Genomic DNA, 18,850 nt, shown 5'->3' on the forward strand with positions numbered 1-18,850 from the left:
CAGGGATCTCGCTGCCCCGTACTCCCGAAGCAGGACTCCCCGAGGGACACGGTCGAATGCTTTCTCCAAATCCACAAAACACATGTAGACTGGTTGGGCAAATTACCATGCGCCCTCGAGGATCCGGCCGAGGGTGTAGAGCTGGTACACTGTTCCATGGACGTGGACAAAAATTATGATCCTATATTTATTATTGTTATTATTGTATTGTATTTATGGTTAGTGAAGATTTTAATCACCCACAAATCTATAGTGAGTATAAGCGGTTTGAAAAATTACATTATAAGTGACAATTGTGCATGGCTTCTACAGTATGAGGGCAGAGGGACTTTTTTTTTTTTTTAACTTTTACATTTTGAGCGTTTAAAAGCATAAATACATGTTCTCAAACTTTTTTCAACACTGCTGTGAATTGTTTAGTAATATAACAAGAGAAGTGGAGACAGATTAATAGTATCAATTTGAAAAAACACATGAAATAGACAATATTTGGACATGATGAGCTGAAACCTATCCCAGCTGACTTTGGGAAAGGAGCAGGATAGATACACCTTGTTCTTTTTAGAAGAGAAAACGGGGGTGAGGAGAGATGTACCCCACTGTGTCGTTGCCATGATGTAGGCTGGCATTTTATTTTAATTTTTATCATTGTAGCTGCTGTGTAACAGGCGTGTCTGCAGGAGAGAGCTTAAGCACTCCTTGGCGACTATTTAAAGCCATTGACCGCATAACAAAATGGTCCTTTGTATAATTCTATTTTGGCTTTCAGTTTGTTTGAAGAAGGGCAATTTCTGTGGCTTTTTCATGTGGCTTACATCCTGTCTTTGATGCATTGATTCTCCAAAACAGACTACTTAATCATGAAAGGAAAAGAAAGGCTTTTGTAAGAATAGTAGTATAAATGTCATGGTGGCACTATTAGACAAACTTTTCATGATTAATTACACTTTATGTGAAGGCAAGAGGTATGTTCTGATTCCGTTGTCAGTGAAGATTCATGATTTGAGATATTTTTAGAATTGTTCAGCTAGAGTTAGAAGAAGTCTGCGCCAGAGGTGGCAAATCCAGGTCCAGAAAGTAGAAACCCTGCCACAGTTTGACTTTAGCCCCAGGTGCTAGCTCGCTAGCTAGCTCCCATGGTGCTTGTTTACCTGCTAGGGAGCTAGCTAGCTAGTTAGATAGCTAGCATCAGGGGCTAAAGTCAAACTGTGACAGGGTTTTTACTTTCTGGAACTTGATTTGCCACCTCAGGTCTGCGCTTGACTGAGAAATTAAAGTAGTCGCTACCTTCTGCTTCAACCCTATTGGAAAAGTGAGGCCATTGTTACACCTTTGTTTTTGCTAGAATAGAATGGCTGAATGTGCAGGATGTGGTGTCTGTTCAAATTCATTTTAAGTTGAAACATAAATTATGCAACTTTTGGCCCTTTCAACTTTAGAGGTTCCATTGTAAAAGTAAAATATTCCTGGAGACTTTTCAAGACAAGTATATATTGCATAAACTAATATTTTTGACTCTGGCTCTTGTCCTGTATAGACTTGAACACACACTGAGGTAAATCACAACCTGCGAGTGGGTGACACAAACTGCAAAGAGATCAGATCACAATGCTTTTTCTCCTTCACAAGTAATGCAAACATCCTGTTGCTATCCGGCGCAGGTGATTCTTTTCACTGTGTACCATCACCCACAGCTTTCAGAGTTAGAAAAATGAGAGGCTACGCCAGACAATGAAGTCGCTGAACATGTTGCCGCAGCTGGAATCAGCCACTCCACTAGCCTGAAGGTGAAGGTATTCCCTTCACAAAGCAAAGTATGACATCTGCTGAAAAGAGCGTTTCATCAGTAGACTAACGCCTCTGTTATTATTTTGTTCCTGTTTGGAGGGTTAGGTATGGCTGGAACAGTCGGCCTGCAGAATTATATCACAAACGCTACTATGTCTTAGCTAACTCTTTATTTCAGTCAAACTATTGTATATGAAAAGGACTCTACATGGTCTTCATCTATAAAAATAAATTACACACTATTCACTAAGAAGAGGCATACAAACATTATACAATACCATACAGTTACACCACTGCTGGAGGCTCAAATTACATTTCTATCTCAATTGTATTTCTCAGACAACAATCGTTAATTTATGCTAAGTTAAGATACAAATTATTACTTGATTTCAGCGCTAAACAAATAAATTCAAATCGACATCGCAATGTAGTAGAATGAAAAAAAGAAAGGAAAGAAACTGCTTCACTTTGGTCAGTCATCAATGAAACAGTCAAAGCCCCAGAATCATATATTCACTGCCCATCTGCACTCATCCTCCATTAACCAACAAGAAGCTTGCTAATTAACAAACATATAAACAAATGTGCTGATACGATGTTTCTTTAATGTTTTTTCCCATCACTTTTTAGTGAAGTCTACACTCTATTCAATGACAATGAAAACAATTTCATCCAAAAATTATCTCATTTAACTACCGTAGTCTAGCACATACCAGCACTTCATGATCTAAATACACAAACAGTCATCTACAGAGAGAGATGCAGACTGATAGAAACATTAAAACCAAACCTGCATCTTTTAATCACACTCATTTATTATATACTGTACTCAAAAATAAAAATAACCCTAATTGGGTAAAAAAAAAAAATGAATGGACTCAACTTTTTGAGTTATTAAATTATTAACCCAAAATGAAATTCAATATTTGGTTGTTGTTTTTTTGGTTGTTTTGTGGGTTATTCATTTGATCCAACTTTTTGGGTTGATTAACTAACCCATTTGAATTGGGTCAAAAATGAACTGACTCAACTTTGTCTTAAATAACTCAAAATGTTGGGTGAAATTAAATTAATAACCCACAAAGGAACCCAATAATAACCCACGGAGCAACCTGTTTTGGGGGGTTGTTTTTTTGGTTTAATTTGATCCAACTTTTTGCATTAACTAAATAACCCAGTTGAATTTGGTAAAAAATCAACCCAACCAGTTATTAAAGTTATTAAACCCAAAAAGTTGGGTCATAAATAAATTAATAACTCACAAAGCAACTCACATTTTTGGAGTTGTTTGTGGGTTATTCATTGACCCAGCTTTTGGGTTAATTGAATAACCCAATATAATTTGGTCAAAAATTAACCTAACCAACTTTTTGAGTTATTTAACCCAACATGTTGGGTAAAATTAAATTAATAACCCACAAAGTAACCCACTTTTTGGGGTTGTTTTGTGGGTTATTTTTGTTTTACCCAAGTTTTTGGGTTAATAACCCAACTTTGAGCTTTTTGGGTTAACAATTCTAAAATTGGGTTGGCCCCTTTTTAACCCAATTTGGGTTATTTTTTTACCCCATGGTTTTTAGAGTGTATGCACATCTTGAGAACAGAGACAGCACGGGCTTTAGGGCATTTTCTTTTGTAGTTGCACTGATTGTCTAATTTACTCCTCAGGGAGTTGATCCCTCCTGTGTTTTCTCTTCTGTTTGCCACTGTGGACTGAAGTGTCCTTGTGTCCCGAGTCATTCTGCTGTCTGGAGTACCGTTTGCACTTGCAGGAGGTCACCACGGTTATCTTGTAGGTCCTGGCGCTGCCGTCCTGGCACTGGAGCCAGATGCGCTGTGTCCGGGTTCGGTCGATGACGCAGCGCCATTCCTGGGCCTCTCTACGGCTCCAGTACCTTCCAGTGTAACCTCCGCCAATCCAGTTGGGCAGCAAGTGAGCCGGCAGACACTCGCCAGCGCAGACCAACTCTTTGATGGGGTTGATGCTTGTGCACTGGCCGTCTGAAATATACTTGGTTGATCTCAACTCTCTGCAGCCAACCTGGCTCTGGTCTGGTCCTGGGGCATAGGGGAATAATTAGTTAAAATAAAGTTAATAAAATGTTTATCATTATGATTGAAATCTGCAGGGATGTTAAATTTCACTGCATCATAGTAAGAAGATTATTTAATATTGTGGCAATCCTATTTAGCCACATATGGTGAAAACATAAGAACCACTGCTCAGTGTGCTGTGTTATTCTGCAGTATTGCAAAACACTACATAATATATGGCTAAATTACAATAGATATAAAAGTCTACATACACCTATTCAAATGCCAGGTTTTTTTTAATGTAAAAAAAACTGTACTTTATATAATAAAAACCTAGTAATTGAACATTATCTTTGTAAGTGCCAAATTTTTAGTATTGGATCTCCATGTTGTGGCCTGCGAGTGTATCAGTTACTTTGCGATAAAAAATGTGTTGCTCATGCTATTTATAACTGGACAAATTTTCAGTTAAGGGGATTTTACACTGAATGAGCATCTTTTAACTCAAAATGACACTTAGAAGAAAAAAGGCACAATGTTATATTAAAATAATTTCATTTATTTTTTGATTTTTTGATGAAAAGTTGTGTGTCCAAAATTGTTCGTTCTGGCGCATCCAAATCCAATGCTGTAAATATTAAATTTATAGCTACTTCCTGGACTGATTAAAACAAATGGACACAAGTCTGATCCACACTTCCGAAATATACATTTTGTAAAAATTGTCAATTTAATTTTGTTGGTAATTATTAATGATATTCATCTATGAAGACACTGATCATGTTTAATGATGTCTCATAATAACTATAAGCAGTAATTTAACAAGGTGGGAAACAGATATTTAATATTTTTGGCTCTATTTTCATTGACAGCACATCTATGTCATGGAGTCAATGCCGGTGGATCCTGATTCCTTTTAGTACCAGTATAAGGCTTGCTGCATGTATTTGTCAATTTCGCCAAGATGGCGGAATTACAATTTGGTGGCATAAAGTAAATACCGCTGTCATTGGGCCAAAACTTTGTAAGTCATAATTTGCCAAATTTCATATTTTTACGCCGCGTAGGATTTACACCGGTCACAAAAATAGAGCCCCATATTTCTCTAAATCTTTGCAAGTGTTCAAATGATCACTTCTTCGTAAAAAAACACAATGTCCCATCACTAGTGAACATGATATGAACTCATGCTAGAAGCTAGCAGGATCCTGTGAAATGGAACAAAAGATAGTATTTCATCAAAATTGCTTTAGAGTGTGAAAAGCTATGAAAATAGTCCATATTTTTTTCTGAAACACAATTTATGGCACAATATTGCATATTTTCCAACTAATTCCAGCAACTACAAAATCACTATTCTAAGTCCAATTATTTTTGTTCTTTGTTCAGCCTGTTTAAGGGTTCAAATTTAGAGGCAATAATCTTAACATATTGTAACTCTTCATAAAAACAGATTAGACCAAACTACCAGACACAGTAATCTACTAAAACATTAGTCAGCACGTGAGGATCCATTACTCACCATTATTCGCCGGTTCAGACTGCCGTTTACCACCATTCCTTGCTTGGTTTGTATCTTCCTTACGTGGCTCGTCCTGCGTGATGTGGGTCGTGTGTGCACGGAGTGACTCAGTGGCGTCGTTGGAGAAAGCGGTGCAACTCCTGCTTAGCAATAGCAGAAGTGCAAGGAGTTGGACTGTGCTAGTCAGGTGGGTCATGGCTGCAGCACACTGACGTGATGGACTATGTGGAAGCGCCTGGTGCAGTTTTTGCGTTTACAGGTGTATGGCCCTCACTCCACTTTATGAATGAACAAGACACACCCACCCACTTCTTCTTCTTCTACTTTTGTTTTAATTGAAATTGCTCCTTCTTTTTCTTCTTCTTCAAATAGTAATATTTTTAACCACAGCTATACTAATGACCTGGAAACCCTTATCTTGGTAACTTTAACTCACTAACTCATCAAAATCTTGACCCACTGTGCTGGGTCAAATCCTCCACCCAGTGTGCTGGGTATAAATAAACCCAGTATTGGCTTGGACCCAGTGCTGGGTTAGCTCTTTCACCCAATTTGGGTTATTTTTAACCCAGCTGTGGAAGTGAGCAAAATATCGTTTTAAGAAATGATATAGGTCATTCCAGAATTGGAGGACATTTGGGCTTTAAAATTCTTGGGAAATTTACCTTCACTTTTGGAGTAGAAGCTAGCTGTTTAGCGAGCGCTGTTATTGCTGACCAAGAGGACAAATTTATTTATCTAAATAAGTAAGGGAATTTTTTTTTTTAATGACAATAATTGTCTTATTCTGATCATATGCATAACAGATTTGCATGAGGTAGAGTGAGACACACAATCAAGTCCTACTATATTATAAAAAATAAAAAAGGTGACAAAAGAAGAGAGGACATACCTTTGTTCTACCCATTCTTTTGGAAAATTGTTGATGAAGTCCAGCAAATCATGTGATTCGCTGCTTTCTTCTTCGTCTACCCTGGTTATAGTAACAGGGCAGCACGCATCATGTGGGACACGCTTCATGAATAATAATTATCATTTGAAATATTATGTTTATTCAAATAAATGTTCTTACAGTTGCAAGAGACAGCAATACATACACCAAAAACAGAAAGAAAAAAAAACATGACATTTAAATTTTATTTTAACTGCTTTATTTGAGATTCAATTTGATCATTAGCCTAATGGGGTAGGACAAGAAAAAAATGGCATTTTAATGGTGTATTTAATTTAATTTAGTGTATTTATTTATTTACTTATGTGTTTGTTTATTTATTTATTTATTTAGATTTGTTCTCAGGATAAGTACATTTACTGTGAAATGGCATGTTTTAGTGTTTTGTATGTGGATTGTTTAAAATTTAATGGGTGGGATGTAAAGTGTCCTCCAATTCTGGAATAGCCCATATGATTGGGCTTGCAAGATTTATATTTTTGATGAACACCATTTATTTTATTTTAATTTTTAATTTTATTTTTTTAGCAAATATCTCATTCAAAAATTTAACTATTTTCGTGACTCTTTTACAAACGTTTAAAACAAAAAACAATCAAAACTTTCTTAGTAAATCAGTCAGCACTGTTGATTTCAAAGGTATTGGGCAGGTTACATTGACATGGTGTCACATAGAGGCTGGAATCTTGATTTGGGGGGTGGTGGGGAATCAAATCCATACAAATGCATGTATTGGAAGTGCAGTCCAAGAGAAACACTACAAAATGACTCAATTTCACGGAACAAATATTATAAATAAATATTATAATTTAGGTTCTAAATGGAGCTCAGTGCTTCTGATAGTGTTTAGGCCATCAGAGAAGGCCCTTTTCGCTCTGCCAGCTCACCACAGTTAAGAAGATGTACGACAAATTGAATGTTTTTTCCTATAATATCTAAAGGCCACAACTAAAAGGAACACAAATACGAGTATAAAGTTATAGAAGCACAGTGATAAATATAAATTGCCTGTTTTGTGACTAAATAATATTAAATACTGGAATTAAATGTTCTCAAACATTTTACATCACATTAGCAACTGTACACGTGTACCACCCCAAACCAAGCAGTGGCAGTATTGCATTGCATCCAATGGTACTTTTCCGACATCTGTAAATTTCCAAGAACAAGAAAGGGGAAGTACCGTCGTTGCCGGTCCTTTGGAGACGCTTATCAATTCTCCTGCATTTGTTTGTCTTTTCATTGCCAAAACGTCGTACGCAATGAGGTAAGAAAAACATCGATGTTTTGAAACCTTGTATTTTCAAGTGATTTAGTGGAATTTACAGGAATATGTGTATTCTCTTCATAATCTTTTGTTATCCTGATTCCAAAGCAACGCGGCCGTTAGCCTTGCCGAAAACTAGTCCATGAAATTATTATTGTTATTGAGATGTATTGAATGTTATAAATCTGATTTAGCTGGAACGTCTTGATGCAACGGTTTCTATTGGACTTAATTTAATTCCGTTTATTGTAGATGAAGAACATACTAATACGTTAGCGCATGTGTTCACATAACGCTGCTAGCTAGCTTCTTGATTGAATGAATCGATACCCATTCGATAGATTACGTCCACAATTATCTTCAGGAATGTCAATCATTTCCGATTTATGTCTTTGTTTGTGTTCAGAGGGGACCGCGGCAGGGGTCGAGGAGGCCGCTTTGGGTCCCGTGGAGGACTGGTCCAGGGGTGAGCTACCTGATTGCTACGCTAATCATGCTTGCCACATCTGATGACCCCATTTCCAACCTAAATGATCGACTTTGTATTGATTTATCACCAAAAAGTCCATTGTCTTCATTTTGTAGCATTTCCCTTGACTAGCAAGCCCTGGTCAATGTTTTTTTTATGTTATATTTTTGTCCAATCAGAGTTAAACCCACTGTGCTGCTATGCCAATCTAATCTGCCCAGGCCCTTCAGAAAATCTGATGTAAATTCAACCAATATTCAAATTGAGCATTTTTCTGTCCTTTGATTGGTGTGCAGAACAAGACAAGTTCACATGAGAACACCAACCTGTATTTTTGTGGAGTTATTTACTTCTGTTGTTTTATTGCATTTTTGTGCAGTGTTGTTGTGTTTTTTTTTTATTGATTGATTATTTATAATTGTTGTTGTGGTGAAATTAATGTCAAAGGCCCACAGAGCAAATTCTAATACTGTATTCGGGATATCCCGCATAATCTACCCAGTATTTGATGAATATGCTGCTTCCCTGTACTTTTACAGTATTAAATGAGTGTGGACATTTCATTCCTGTTTAGGTATCGTCCATTTGTTCCACACATCCCATTCGATTTTTATGTGGTGAGTAAAACTTTTTTTTTAATAATTCACTAAATATTCAATGTATCTAATTGTGATGTGGTATTTACGTTATGTTGAAAGAAAGAAAAAAAACAATAGATATTCTTAAGTAGTCATATGAGAGCTTTAGGATGTTGCCATGTCTAGATAGATACTTTTTTTCCCTGAAGTAACGTTTTACCCAGACTTTAAGACTGAATTTAAACTATAAGTCCAATTATCCAATACTGATTTAATGCCTACAATATACCCATCTCTTTCTGTGTACTTTTCAAGTGACGATGATTAATTTGGAAGTTGTTGTTCTCGCCAGTGTGAGATGGCGTTCCCCAGAGTGAAGCCCGCACCCGATGAGAGTGCGTTCAGCGAGTGTCTACTGAAGAGAAACCAAGACCTGAGTCCAACACCTACAGAGCAGGTCAGTACAGACACACGAGATTATAATCTTCAGTATAATTTAAGGTTGTTCAAACATTTCACTTGCATAACGCTAACTTTGTTATAATGGTCTGGATGGATCTGTATTTTCAATTTTACAGTCCTCCATCTTGTCACTGGTCACAAAAATCAACAATGTCATTGATAATCTGATTGTTGCCCCTGGTAATTTTGAAGTGGTGAGTCATATTTCAATCAATATATCAAATTTTATATTAGTTTTATATGTGAATATTGAGCGATGTGCGTTTTTTGCAGCAAATTGAAGAGGTGCGTCAGGTGGGCTCTTACAAGAAGGGTACCATGACAACCGGACACAATGTTGCTGACCTTGTTGTGATCCTCAAGATTCTTCCAACATGTGAGTGTTGGTTTGCTGTCACTGTCCAGTTTTTGTCTATAAAAGATGCTTTGTATAATGTAATTCTGGGTTTTAGTGGAGGCCGTTGCAGCTCTCGGTAACAAAGTAGTGGACACTCTTCGAACCCAGGACCCAAGTGAAGGTACCACTGAGGGATTTTAAACATACTTTCCAAACAAGCAAAGCTAAATAACATTCAAAGTAGGGTTATTACTAACTACTGCACGTGTGTGTCCATGTGCGTCAGTGTTGTCCATGCTGACCAACGAGACGGGCTTTGAGATCAGCTCAGCAGACGCAACTGTCAAGATCCTCATCACCACCGTCCCGCCCAACCTACGCAAATTGGACCCTGAGCTGCACTGTACGAGTCATACTCACACTTATAAAAATATAAAAGTCATGTCCATCTTAAGTACTTGTGTGTGTTTTATAGTGGACATCAAGGTACTGCAGAGCGCCCTCGCAGCCATCCGCCACGCCCGCTGGTTTGAGGAAAACGCTTCTCAATCCACGTGAGGGGAAACTCCCCTTTTGCTTTTAGCGATACTTGACATTTTCGAAACACTCACCGAAATGTGATGTCACTTCCTGATTTTCAGGGTGAAAGTGTTGATCCGCCTCTTGAAGGACCTCAGGTTGCGCTTCCCTGGCTTTGAGCCTCTCACTCCTTGGATTTTGGATCTATTGGTAAGATATAGAAGTGCAGTGAAACCTCCAAAATGAAGCAAAATTCGTTCTGTGGAACCAGGGTTTCTGCGGGTCATTAAAGGCATTTTGCATAAATTGCATTAAAAAATTAACAATTACAATGTCCAGGGTCATTACAAATTTAAATGCAATTGATGTAAAGTGTTTTTGTTCATGCTTTGTTTTGCATACATTGTGCAAAGGAGTCACTATAACACAGTTTAGTTGCTTCAAATTCCCCAAAACAATTGCTCTGAGGTTGAGGGGAAAAAAGTACTGTTTCTGTCACCAACGTCCACCATGAAACGCGAATGCCACCTAGTGGCAGAGAATTGCCTCAACACAAATCCAGGGTTTAAAGTACTCCGGCAGTACCGGCACAGTGCCGGATTTCCAGCGAAAGAGGCACTAGCCAATCAGAAGCAGAGTAGGGCCGGTCTTGGATTGAAACAGCGCAATGACAAATCCAGCGAAGTAAACAGTTTAAATTGTGGGGAATATTTGACACGTCTGGCAAAACACCATCAATGCGGAGAGAAGGCCAGCTTCAAAATAAACATTCCCATACCAATATGTGGAGCGCAATGCCAAGGAACACTTTTATTTTGAAGTTTTTCCCGGGAGCGTTTTGCCTGTCGTGGCGCAACGAATGACTTGAATGTGTCTGCCGTTCTTATTGTTGGCATAAACTATTGCGAGCAAAATCAACAAAACAACTTCGTACTGAACTCATGTTCGATCGCCAATTGAGGGCACTAAAAGAAAACTTAATTACGCTGACATTGTATTGCACGGTGCCTGTTGCCAGTGTTTAGGGCGTCAACCGTGTTAGCGTGCTAACGGCTGCAGCTAGAGTCATTGAACTACTTTTCAAAGGCAGTCTAATCGACGGGATGATTTGTACACTTTGATGCTGACAGCCGGACACAGTTGCCGTTTCTAGAGATCAGTTTAATAAACTCACTTTAATAAGCTCACTCAATTGTCCAGTTGACGGTTGGCAAAATCACAACTGTGGTCCTGACGTCATTTGGTCTCAGACCAAAAACTATCAACTCGAAATTTCATTTTATACAAAGTGCTGTACATGGAGTAAAAATCAGTCATGGAATAAAGACAGGTAAAACAACACCAAATAAATCAATAATTAATTTAAGTGGGTAAATGAATAAGTCAATAAAATAACACAAATAGGTCAGTAAATAAAATAAATAAATAACAAAATACAGCAGGCACCATAAAACAATTGAGTCGAATGCCAAAGAACAAAGCGTTGCCTAATATTTAACGTAAGGTCATTCCAAAATCCATGGGGAGAGATTTGTCTAAAATCTCCTGAAATTTCTACAGAGGAAAATAATATGCTGTTAAGCACAATTAAAATTTTAACTTAAAAAAAAAAGTTGCTTATTAAGTGAAAGTTGGTCGATCATTATTAAGTGGAAATATATTTTTAATGTCTTCTGCATTCATAATTGTTCTTTCACCACACGATAATATTAGTTTATCTAAATACCAGTTCATTCAATAGAATTTTCCGTAGGATATTTGAATACCAAAATACCCGATAGCTGCAGCATCAGAGGGGACTGCAACCTACAGTAATGAAAGAGATGACCTCACATTTGGGAAGGACTGGCCATCGGGAATTTCATGAGTTTCCCAAATACCCAGTTCATCAACGGCGACGAATCGAATAGTAATTAACAAATTGGCACATTGGACACTGCACCAGCGCTCCCCGAAAAAGTTCAGGTTTAGGATTTTTTTTAATTTTTATTTTATTTATTTTTTTACTTTAAGCCCTGCAAACCTATGACTCAATGTTTCACACTCCTTTTAACTTAAGGTTTAACTTCAAATACCTTAATAAAATTACTGTATCAATGAACTAAAAGATATAACCACATTTGTATTTGGTAACCATATTTGCCCACTTTTGTTAATTAACGAGTATGACAAACTTGGGGGAATTATTGTACATTTAGCACAGACATAAGATACAATTCATTTTTGATTAATTGCGAATTAACTATGGAAATTGTGCTATTAATTATGATTAAAAAAAAGTATTTATTTGACAGTACTAATATCTAGGGGTGTGCCAAAACATCGATTATTAGATTCATCGCCATGCAACACTTTACAATTTGATTACGTTCATAAATGTTCAAAAACAATTATTTTCCATAATAACTTAATGATACGAAAGTAAAAGACACGCCTGCCGCCCGCACAAGAGGATGATGATGATGGTGGCAGCAGAAGTTACTGAGCGACAGATTTTCTCGTCAGGATAAAAAGCTAGCGGGAAACGTGTAACAGCACCTCTTGCGTTTTCAACCCAGTTTAGCGGAAAAGAATCCGACGGTTGTTGCTGCTAACCAGCAAACAATAGAAGGACTGTCAAAATTCCCTGCAGCTTTGAAAGGGCGAGACGAATGTCATCATCCACCGCAACCTTTAGTCCATATCGTTAAATAATCAAATCGTAGCACCCTGAATCTTAATTGAATTGAATCGTGGGGTGCTTAAGATGGCACAACCCTACTAATATCACACTCTTAAAATATATTTATATTTTTTTGAATAATTTTTTTTGCCTAAATCATCATCTCATGATGCAAATGTTTTTTTTGTTTCCTGGAAAATCTGAAAAAATGACTTGAGCGATTATTTTAAGTCGTTGTCAATATATACAGTGGGTGTGTACTCAAGTACTCCCTCTCGAGTTACATCGTAAGCGACCTACGTCGTTTCGACTTTACGGCGCCCGTGCCTCATTAATTTCCCACAGTAATCACGTCAGTTTAGTTATTTAAAGTTTTATTGTTGTTACCTCCAGCAACGGACGTCCATCAAGCAGGTCGGCTTGTCATCAGGCGCGTCACATTTCCGTGTTTATGTTTGAATTAGCTCCGCTCTGCTGTCCGTCAGCAGTGAATGTCCGCGGAAACACGAAATATTGGTTCTGGGTCGCGCAAATATGCTTTTTAAAATTACTGTACAAAGTATTTTGATGTAAATATCAACTTTAATGGTGAAATCCGACAAGTCGAAATTCAGGTTACATCGCCAGCGTAGGAACTCCCTGTGTATGCAGTATGACGTGGGCATTTAATTCGTTTTACATCGCATTAAAAACGGCACGCATTCACTGCCACAGACGGCTATTGACGTCAAAGATTCATTTTGATTGGGCTGGCAGTGAATGAGTTAAAAAGTATGAATTTAGATTTGCTAATAACCTGCAGAAACCCTGGTGAACAATTACATAGCAAAACCTCTTATGTTCCAGGGTCACTCTGCAGTGATGAACAATCCATCCAGGCAGCCACTGTCCCTAAACGTGGCCTACAGGTCAGTTCATACTCACCTGTTTTACACATCCATTGTTATTTAACATTCTTTTTCTTCCCCAACATTTTATTTTGAAGGCGCTGCCTGCAGATGTTGGCCGCTGGCCTCTTCCTGCCCGGCTCGGTGGGCATCACTGACCCCTGTGAGAGCGGAAACTTCAGAGTGCACACAGTCATGACTCTGGAGCAGCAGGTAGGTAACTTTTTTTAACACAATAATTTTTGTAATAATAACTTAATGTTACGTGTGTGTTATGTGCAGGACATGGTGTGTTTCACAGCTCAGACACTGGTGAGGGTCCTGTCACACGGAGGTTTCAGGAAGATCCTCGGCCTAGATGGAGATGCTAGCTGTAAGATCCCGTTGTGAATTTACCACGTATCTGAACAATGTGCTATGTAATAATTTTATTGATAATTTTGTAGATCTGGCTACCGAGATGTCCACTTGGGACGGTGTGATAGTGACCCCTTCCGAAAAGGCCTATGAGAAGCCCCCAGAGAGGAAGGAGGAAGAAGATGAGGCTCTGGAGGAGGGAGGGGATGCAGAGGATGACAGCATGGAAACCCAGGAGTGATATACATGTTAGAAAATTGTTCAAATCTGTCAGCTGGACAGAAACACCAGCAGGATTCCAACGTCACATTGCATTCAAGAAAAAGATTGGCTACAGTTGTGTGTTTTTTTTTATGTTTTTATTGCTGTTATTCTGAATAAAACATTTTTTTGTCTTTTTAGTCTTGTCATGATTAAACAAACCCAAAACCCCAAAAATGGTCCAGTCAGAATGGTAAATATACAGGTGTAAGTGATTTACAATTGCAATGTAAATACTTTTCCTTTTGTAAATAGAATTGAGTTGATCAGTCTGTCAGGTGAGAAACTGTTTCACAAATTGAATAATGATATGTAATACAGGCCTCAAATGGACATAAAAGCTAATGTGCAAAAGGGTCATGTTGAAGAGTAACTGAATATTAATACATTCTCAGTATATTCCAGTAATGGTGGAATAGTGCCACCAAGGCTAAATATGTTATGCAAAATTAAAGCATTTCTGATGTCTGCGACTTACAAATTAGGGCCACGTATAAATATATTTTTTTTAGACGGTTGGGGCAATATTCCGAGAGAAAGTGGCAGATTTGCGGGGGGAGGTCTGAAATTTACGAGAAATACACGTCGCGTAGCTATAGTGTGAGTCTAATGTGAGGATTCGTTGGTGGTTAATGGGACAGTTTATAAAATGAAAAGGTAGACTGGAGACATTCATTCTTAATACTTTGATTCATTCTTAATACTTTGGTCGTCATACACGGCAGCTAGAGCAACACTTCCTGATTTCCTGTCAGCTGACTAACACTAACTAATCAGAAGCTAGCATACTTAATGTAAATGCAAGTGAATGACAGAGCAGCAGATTCGACAACTTAGCTACTTATACAAAAAAATATCAAAATGTATGAATGTATAAATAATAATTCTGCAAACAAATGTACAAGTAAATATTTATTTTAACAAATTAACTTAAATGCTTGATCTTCAGTGTGTGGACCTTCGCAAAGCGAGGCATCTTTGTCGCTGTACCCAACACTTCAAAGAGCGAATGCATTCATGCTTAATGTCTGCTGAAGCAATTACTATCTCCTTATTTAAAGTCGAAAATTTGTGATTTTTTTTTAATCGCAAATTTGCCACTTTATAAAGTGGCAAATTTACAAGTTTTTTTCTCTCTACTTTATAAAGTGGCAAAATTGCAAGTTTTTTTCTCGGAATATTGCCCCCGCCCTCTAAAAAAAAAATATATATATATATATATATATATATATACATACATACATACATACGTGGCCCTAATACGCCATTGTATATATAAAAAAACATTTTCAATTAAATTTTGTAACTGCCAAATATGCACTGGCTGAAACCTGACTTGCAATTGGAGCTCTTAACCTCCATGCACACTAAACATGAACCACACATGGATGAAAATACAAATATTAACAAGCAAAACACATCTGTAGGGAACTGCACACAAGAGTATGATGTATTGAAAATGTTTTTGTCAAATTTGATGAATATTCTAAATGGCTCCAGATTTTGATGATGAATAACTAAATTCTGATAGTGGTGGCATTTTGATGTATTAAGTTAGGTAAATCCATACTAAAAGCCCAAGTAGCATATGCACGACGCTCCACTGACCAAAAAAAAAGTCAGTCGCCAAAACCTGAGATCCTGTTCCTCCTCACTGTCCATAGCTTCATGGCTTAAGTTTAAGCCAAGGGTGGACAATAGTAAGAATTGATAGCAAAGATGAGGCCAGCCCACAGGCACCGACAAAGCCCGTCCCAGTGGGGTAAATGGCCAGTCGGTCCAGCGGGATAAAGATGTCGCAAGCGTTCTTCAGCAGATCCAGCAGCAGTGGCGGGTTGTTGTGTAGCACTGTCGCCAACAGGTAGAGCCGCCCGTGCAGCCACTCTGACAGGTAGGGCAGGACGGCTGAAGCAGCGATGGCCGGGGATGACGGCGAGGACAGGTCGGGGGCAATCAAGGTGGGGCCGGGCTCACATGAGGGGGGGGATTTGGCCGCCCTGTGGCGGCCTTCTCGTTCCATAAGGAGGTGCAGCTCGTACACATCTCGAGTCAGGTTGAGGATCAAAGCAAATAGGTAGTACCTAAAACACACAGTATAAATAAACACACACATGATGGGGACAATTGACACAGTCAATGTCGACTCACTTAAAAGATCTCTGGCTCCATTTCTGTTGGTCTACATTGGTTATGAGACCCGTCTTGCTCGCCCAGAGGACGTTGTCACAGGCAAAGTACATTGCTCTGTTGAGGTGGCTGGTGGTCAGGCAGAGCCTCAGTATGCTGTCAGACAGATGAATAGCCCTCTTTGCCGCCTCCACGGCCTCAACCGAGTTTCCCAGACGCAACACTGAGACACAAACACAACGTATTTAGTATTCACCATCTTGCATGACTTGGAAAACTACACCTATGAAGTTGCACTTGAAGCTCAAACAAGCCAGACATGATTCTGGACGTGTGATGGTTAGCGGGCTCCCTCTAGTGGTATGTGAAAGACTCAACCAGTAAAGTTTTTTTTTTCCTATCAAATTGAGGGATTCGACTATATTTTACTTACACTTTCTTGTCAGGCTCATGTGTGCTTCCAACTGACTAACAGTTCTGCGAAGTTGTGCCCCTGCGCCACCTTTGTGCAATGTGTAGCCCAGCAGTGTGCAGGCATATTGAGCAGCCCTGTAAAGCACAAAAGAAATACAGTATATATATAATGTGTTTTTTTACTCTGTCATACAGTTGAGAGGATCTTGGTTCTCTGTATGGGGGTTCCAGTTTTCTTGGTTACCCCTGCAATTTCCAAAAAAAACATGCATTTATGGAACTTAAATTATCCATAGGAGTGGGTGAAGGTTTCTTTGTTGGAATTAGAGTGTTTAAATGTATTTTTATTTTATTTTTTACTAATTATGACTTTACTACTGCGTTAGTTAGACCGCCTGCGACGCGTTCCGACTTACGTACACCTTACATTCATGTTACATTGCGGCAACAGACGTCCTATGACAGGGCCATTTATTTCATGAGATTCGCAGGGATTCTATTGCAGAATTTAACTTTTTATTTGTAACAGTTTATAAACATTGGCGTAAAAATGGAACATCCTACCCTTGCAAATCATTGTCCACCAGTAGTGGAGTTCAAGTGCCTGACCAGTTCCGTAGCATTGCTTAAAAAGTTGCAAATTCACTTTATTAAACATATGCGTGCAGAGAACACATTGTGGCGTAACGTTACCGTATTAGCCTCTCCTTGGCTTGGCTCTGCGAATTAAACCGAACCCAGGACTCCATTCTGTCGTATCGAAACAGCTTCCCGGCCCGCTGATCTGTTGCTAGTTTGTTAGTTTTAGCAGCTAAACGCCAGTAATCTGTGTTAGTGGTTTTCAACAGCGAATATCCGATAATGTTGAAACTTGAAATATTTAAGTTTACACATGTAGTGTAAAATACGAGGAAAGTGCATTAAAGTGCACGAACCACCGGGGCTGTGTCCGAACGTCCACCCTTACGACAAACCTGTCATTTACCATTGCCTCGTACTTTAGCATAGATATAAAATAAGTAGAGTAGATGTCTCGTCAGCGCTGCTGGCCAATGGAATCGAACGTCCCCGCACTAGCGGCCATCTTGCCACAGTCACCTCGCTCCGCCTCTCTCATTCGTTACTTTCTTTTTTTTTTAAATGCTTTATTGAACAACTGTTGCAAACTAACAACAAACATCATCAAAGCGATCAAACTATTGCAACAAAAACAAACGCACACTAAAAAACACAACAAAAACACAGAACAAACAAACAAACGTTAAAATGCCAGGGGGATACTACACTCATAAAACAAAACAAAAATATATTAATGAAATTAAAATGTAAATTTTCATCCATTGGCTATAACTTAAATCTTGCATTCAAAGTCCTCTCAACCTTTTTAGTTTGGCAGGCATTGACTGATTGCAAATATAACTCAAAGTCTTCCAAATTTTCAAAGTTCCAAATTTACATTTATGTATGTAGAACTTTGCTAATATAATTCGCAAATTTACCATTTAAAAAAACCTATTTCTTCGTCCTCTTTACAAAAAATCAATACCCCATTTTTACAGGAATTGATAACCACAGATTTTCTAATATAATGGATGCCACAAAAAGTTAAATAATAACTGATATTTTTTGTGCAAATTTCTTTTTCAAAGACATACAGGATGCAGTATAAATAAGTCTCGAAATACCCTCAGCCGCTCAATGACAGATCTTGCTGCAACCATTGGTTAAATCTTTTTCTCATTCATTACTTTGCTCGTGTCCAAATTCACAAGGTTGGGTCCTCGAAGTTAGGACACACCTTCTCATGAAATGCATCTCACTCTCTCTAGAGAGTGAGTAAGAGAGATACGTTAGGACAGGGGGAGTGTACCAATGATCAATATTTATTTTCTCCAGCGAACCATAAAAAAACAACAACTGATCATCACAAAGTGTCAACTCATCCTAACAAAACAATATTCCAAAATAAGGTAGTCTGTTATGAAAAAGAAACAACTTTTCTCCACGTTGGGTGGATTTATTTGAGTGCCTCCAGTCCTTCTCCACCCCTACCTCAGTCTTCCTTTGCTCCTTTGTTCTCTCCTCATTGCAATCAGTCAGGCCCGCTTTAATCAAGGGGTCAAAGTGACTACACCTGTTGGTGTTGTGAGGCATCCTGGGAGATGTAGTGTCCAGATGGGTGGCCATTTTAGTGCCAGTCACTAGCTTGTGAAG

At 38.4% G+C, this 18,850-nt stretch overlaps 3 protein-coding genes across 7 annotated transcripts; 1 reads left to right on the plus strand and 2 right to left on the minus strand.

The window, feature by feature from the left end:
* Nucleotides 1–1,939: 1,939 nt before the first annotated feature.
* On the minus strand, nt 1,940–5,608 carry LOC144037420 (sclerostin domain-containing protein 1-like). The gene is made up of 2 exons (XM_077548905.1): nt 5,345–5,608; nt 1,940–3,846 (listed from the first exon to the last, which is right to left on the minus strand). The coding sequence occupies exons 1-2, from the start codon at nt 5,538–5,540 to the stop codon at nt 3,446–3,448; spliced, it is 597 nt and encodes a 198-aa protein (XP_077405031.1). The 5' UTR covers nt 5,541–5,608; the 3' UTR covers nt 1,940–3,445.
* A 1,892-nt stretch (nt 5,609–7,500) lies between these two features.
* ilf2 (interleukin enhancer binding factor 2) lies at nt 7,501–14,229 on the plus strand. The gene is made up of 14 exons (XM_077548954.1): nt 7,501–7,563; nt 7,970–8,029; nt 8,607–8,649; nt 8,963–9,067; nt 9,189–9,266; nt 9,346–9,448; nt 9,525–9,590; nt 9,696–9,812; nt 9,885–9,963; nt 10,051–10,138; nt 13,437–13,498; nt 13,576–13,690; nt 13,760–13,850; nt 13,924–14,229. Exons 1-14 carry the CDS (start codon nt 7,559–7,561, stop codon nt 14,073–14,075), a joined length of 1,164 nt encoding a protein of 387 aa, XP_077405080.1. The 5' UTR covers nt 7,501–7,558; the 3' UTR covers nt 14,076–14,229.
* Nucleotides 14,230–14,766: 537 nt separating this feature from the next.
* pex11b (peroxisomal biogenesis factor 11 beta) lies at nt 14,767–18,467 on the minus strand. 5 transcript variants are annotated; one of them, XM_077548952.1, is made up of 4 exons: nt 18,385–18,467; nt 16,656–16,771; nt 16,244–16,445; nt 14,767–16,176 (listed from the first exon to the last, which is right to left on the minus strand). In XM_077548952.1, exons 2-4 carry the CDS (start codon nt 16,672–16,674, stop codon nt 15,762–15,764), a joined length of 636 nt encoding a protein of 211 aa, XP_077405078.1. In that variant the 5' UTR covers nt 16,675–16,771; nt 18,385–18,467; the 3' UTR covers nt 14,767–15,761. The 5 variants fall into 5 exon arrangements, with proteins under 5 accessions (XP_077405078.1, XP_077405076.1, XP_077405077.1 ...); XM_077548950.1 differs by having other exon boundaries at nt 18,322–18,438; XM_077548951.1 differs by lacking the exon at nt 18,385–18,467 and adding an exon at nt 17,622–17,745.
* Nucleotides 18,468–18,850: the final 383 nt, after the last annotated feature.

Source organism: Vanacampus margaritifer, chromosome 17 (assembly GCF_051991255.1).
Source record: "Vanacampus margaritifer isolate UIUO_Vmar chromosome 17, RoL_Vmar_1.0, whole genome shotgun sequence".
Classification (NCBI taxonomy): domain Eukaryota; kingdom Metazoa; phylum Chordata; class Actinopteri; order Syngnathiformes; family Syngnathidae; genus Vanacampus; species Vanacampus margaritifer.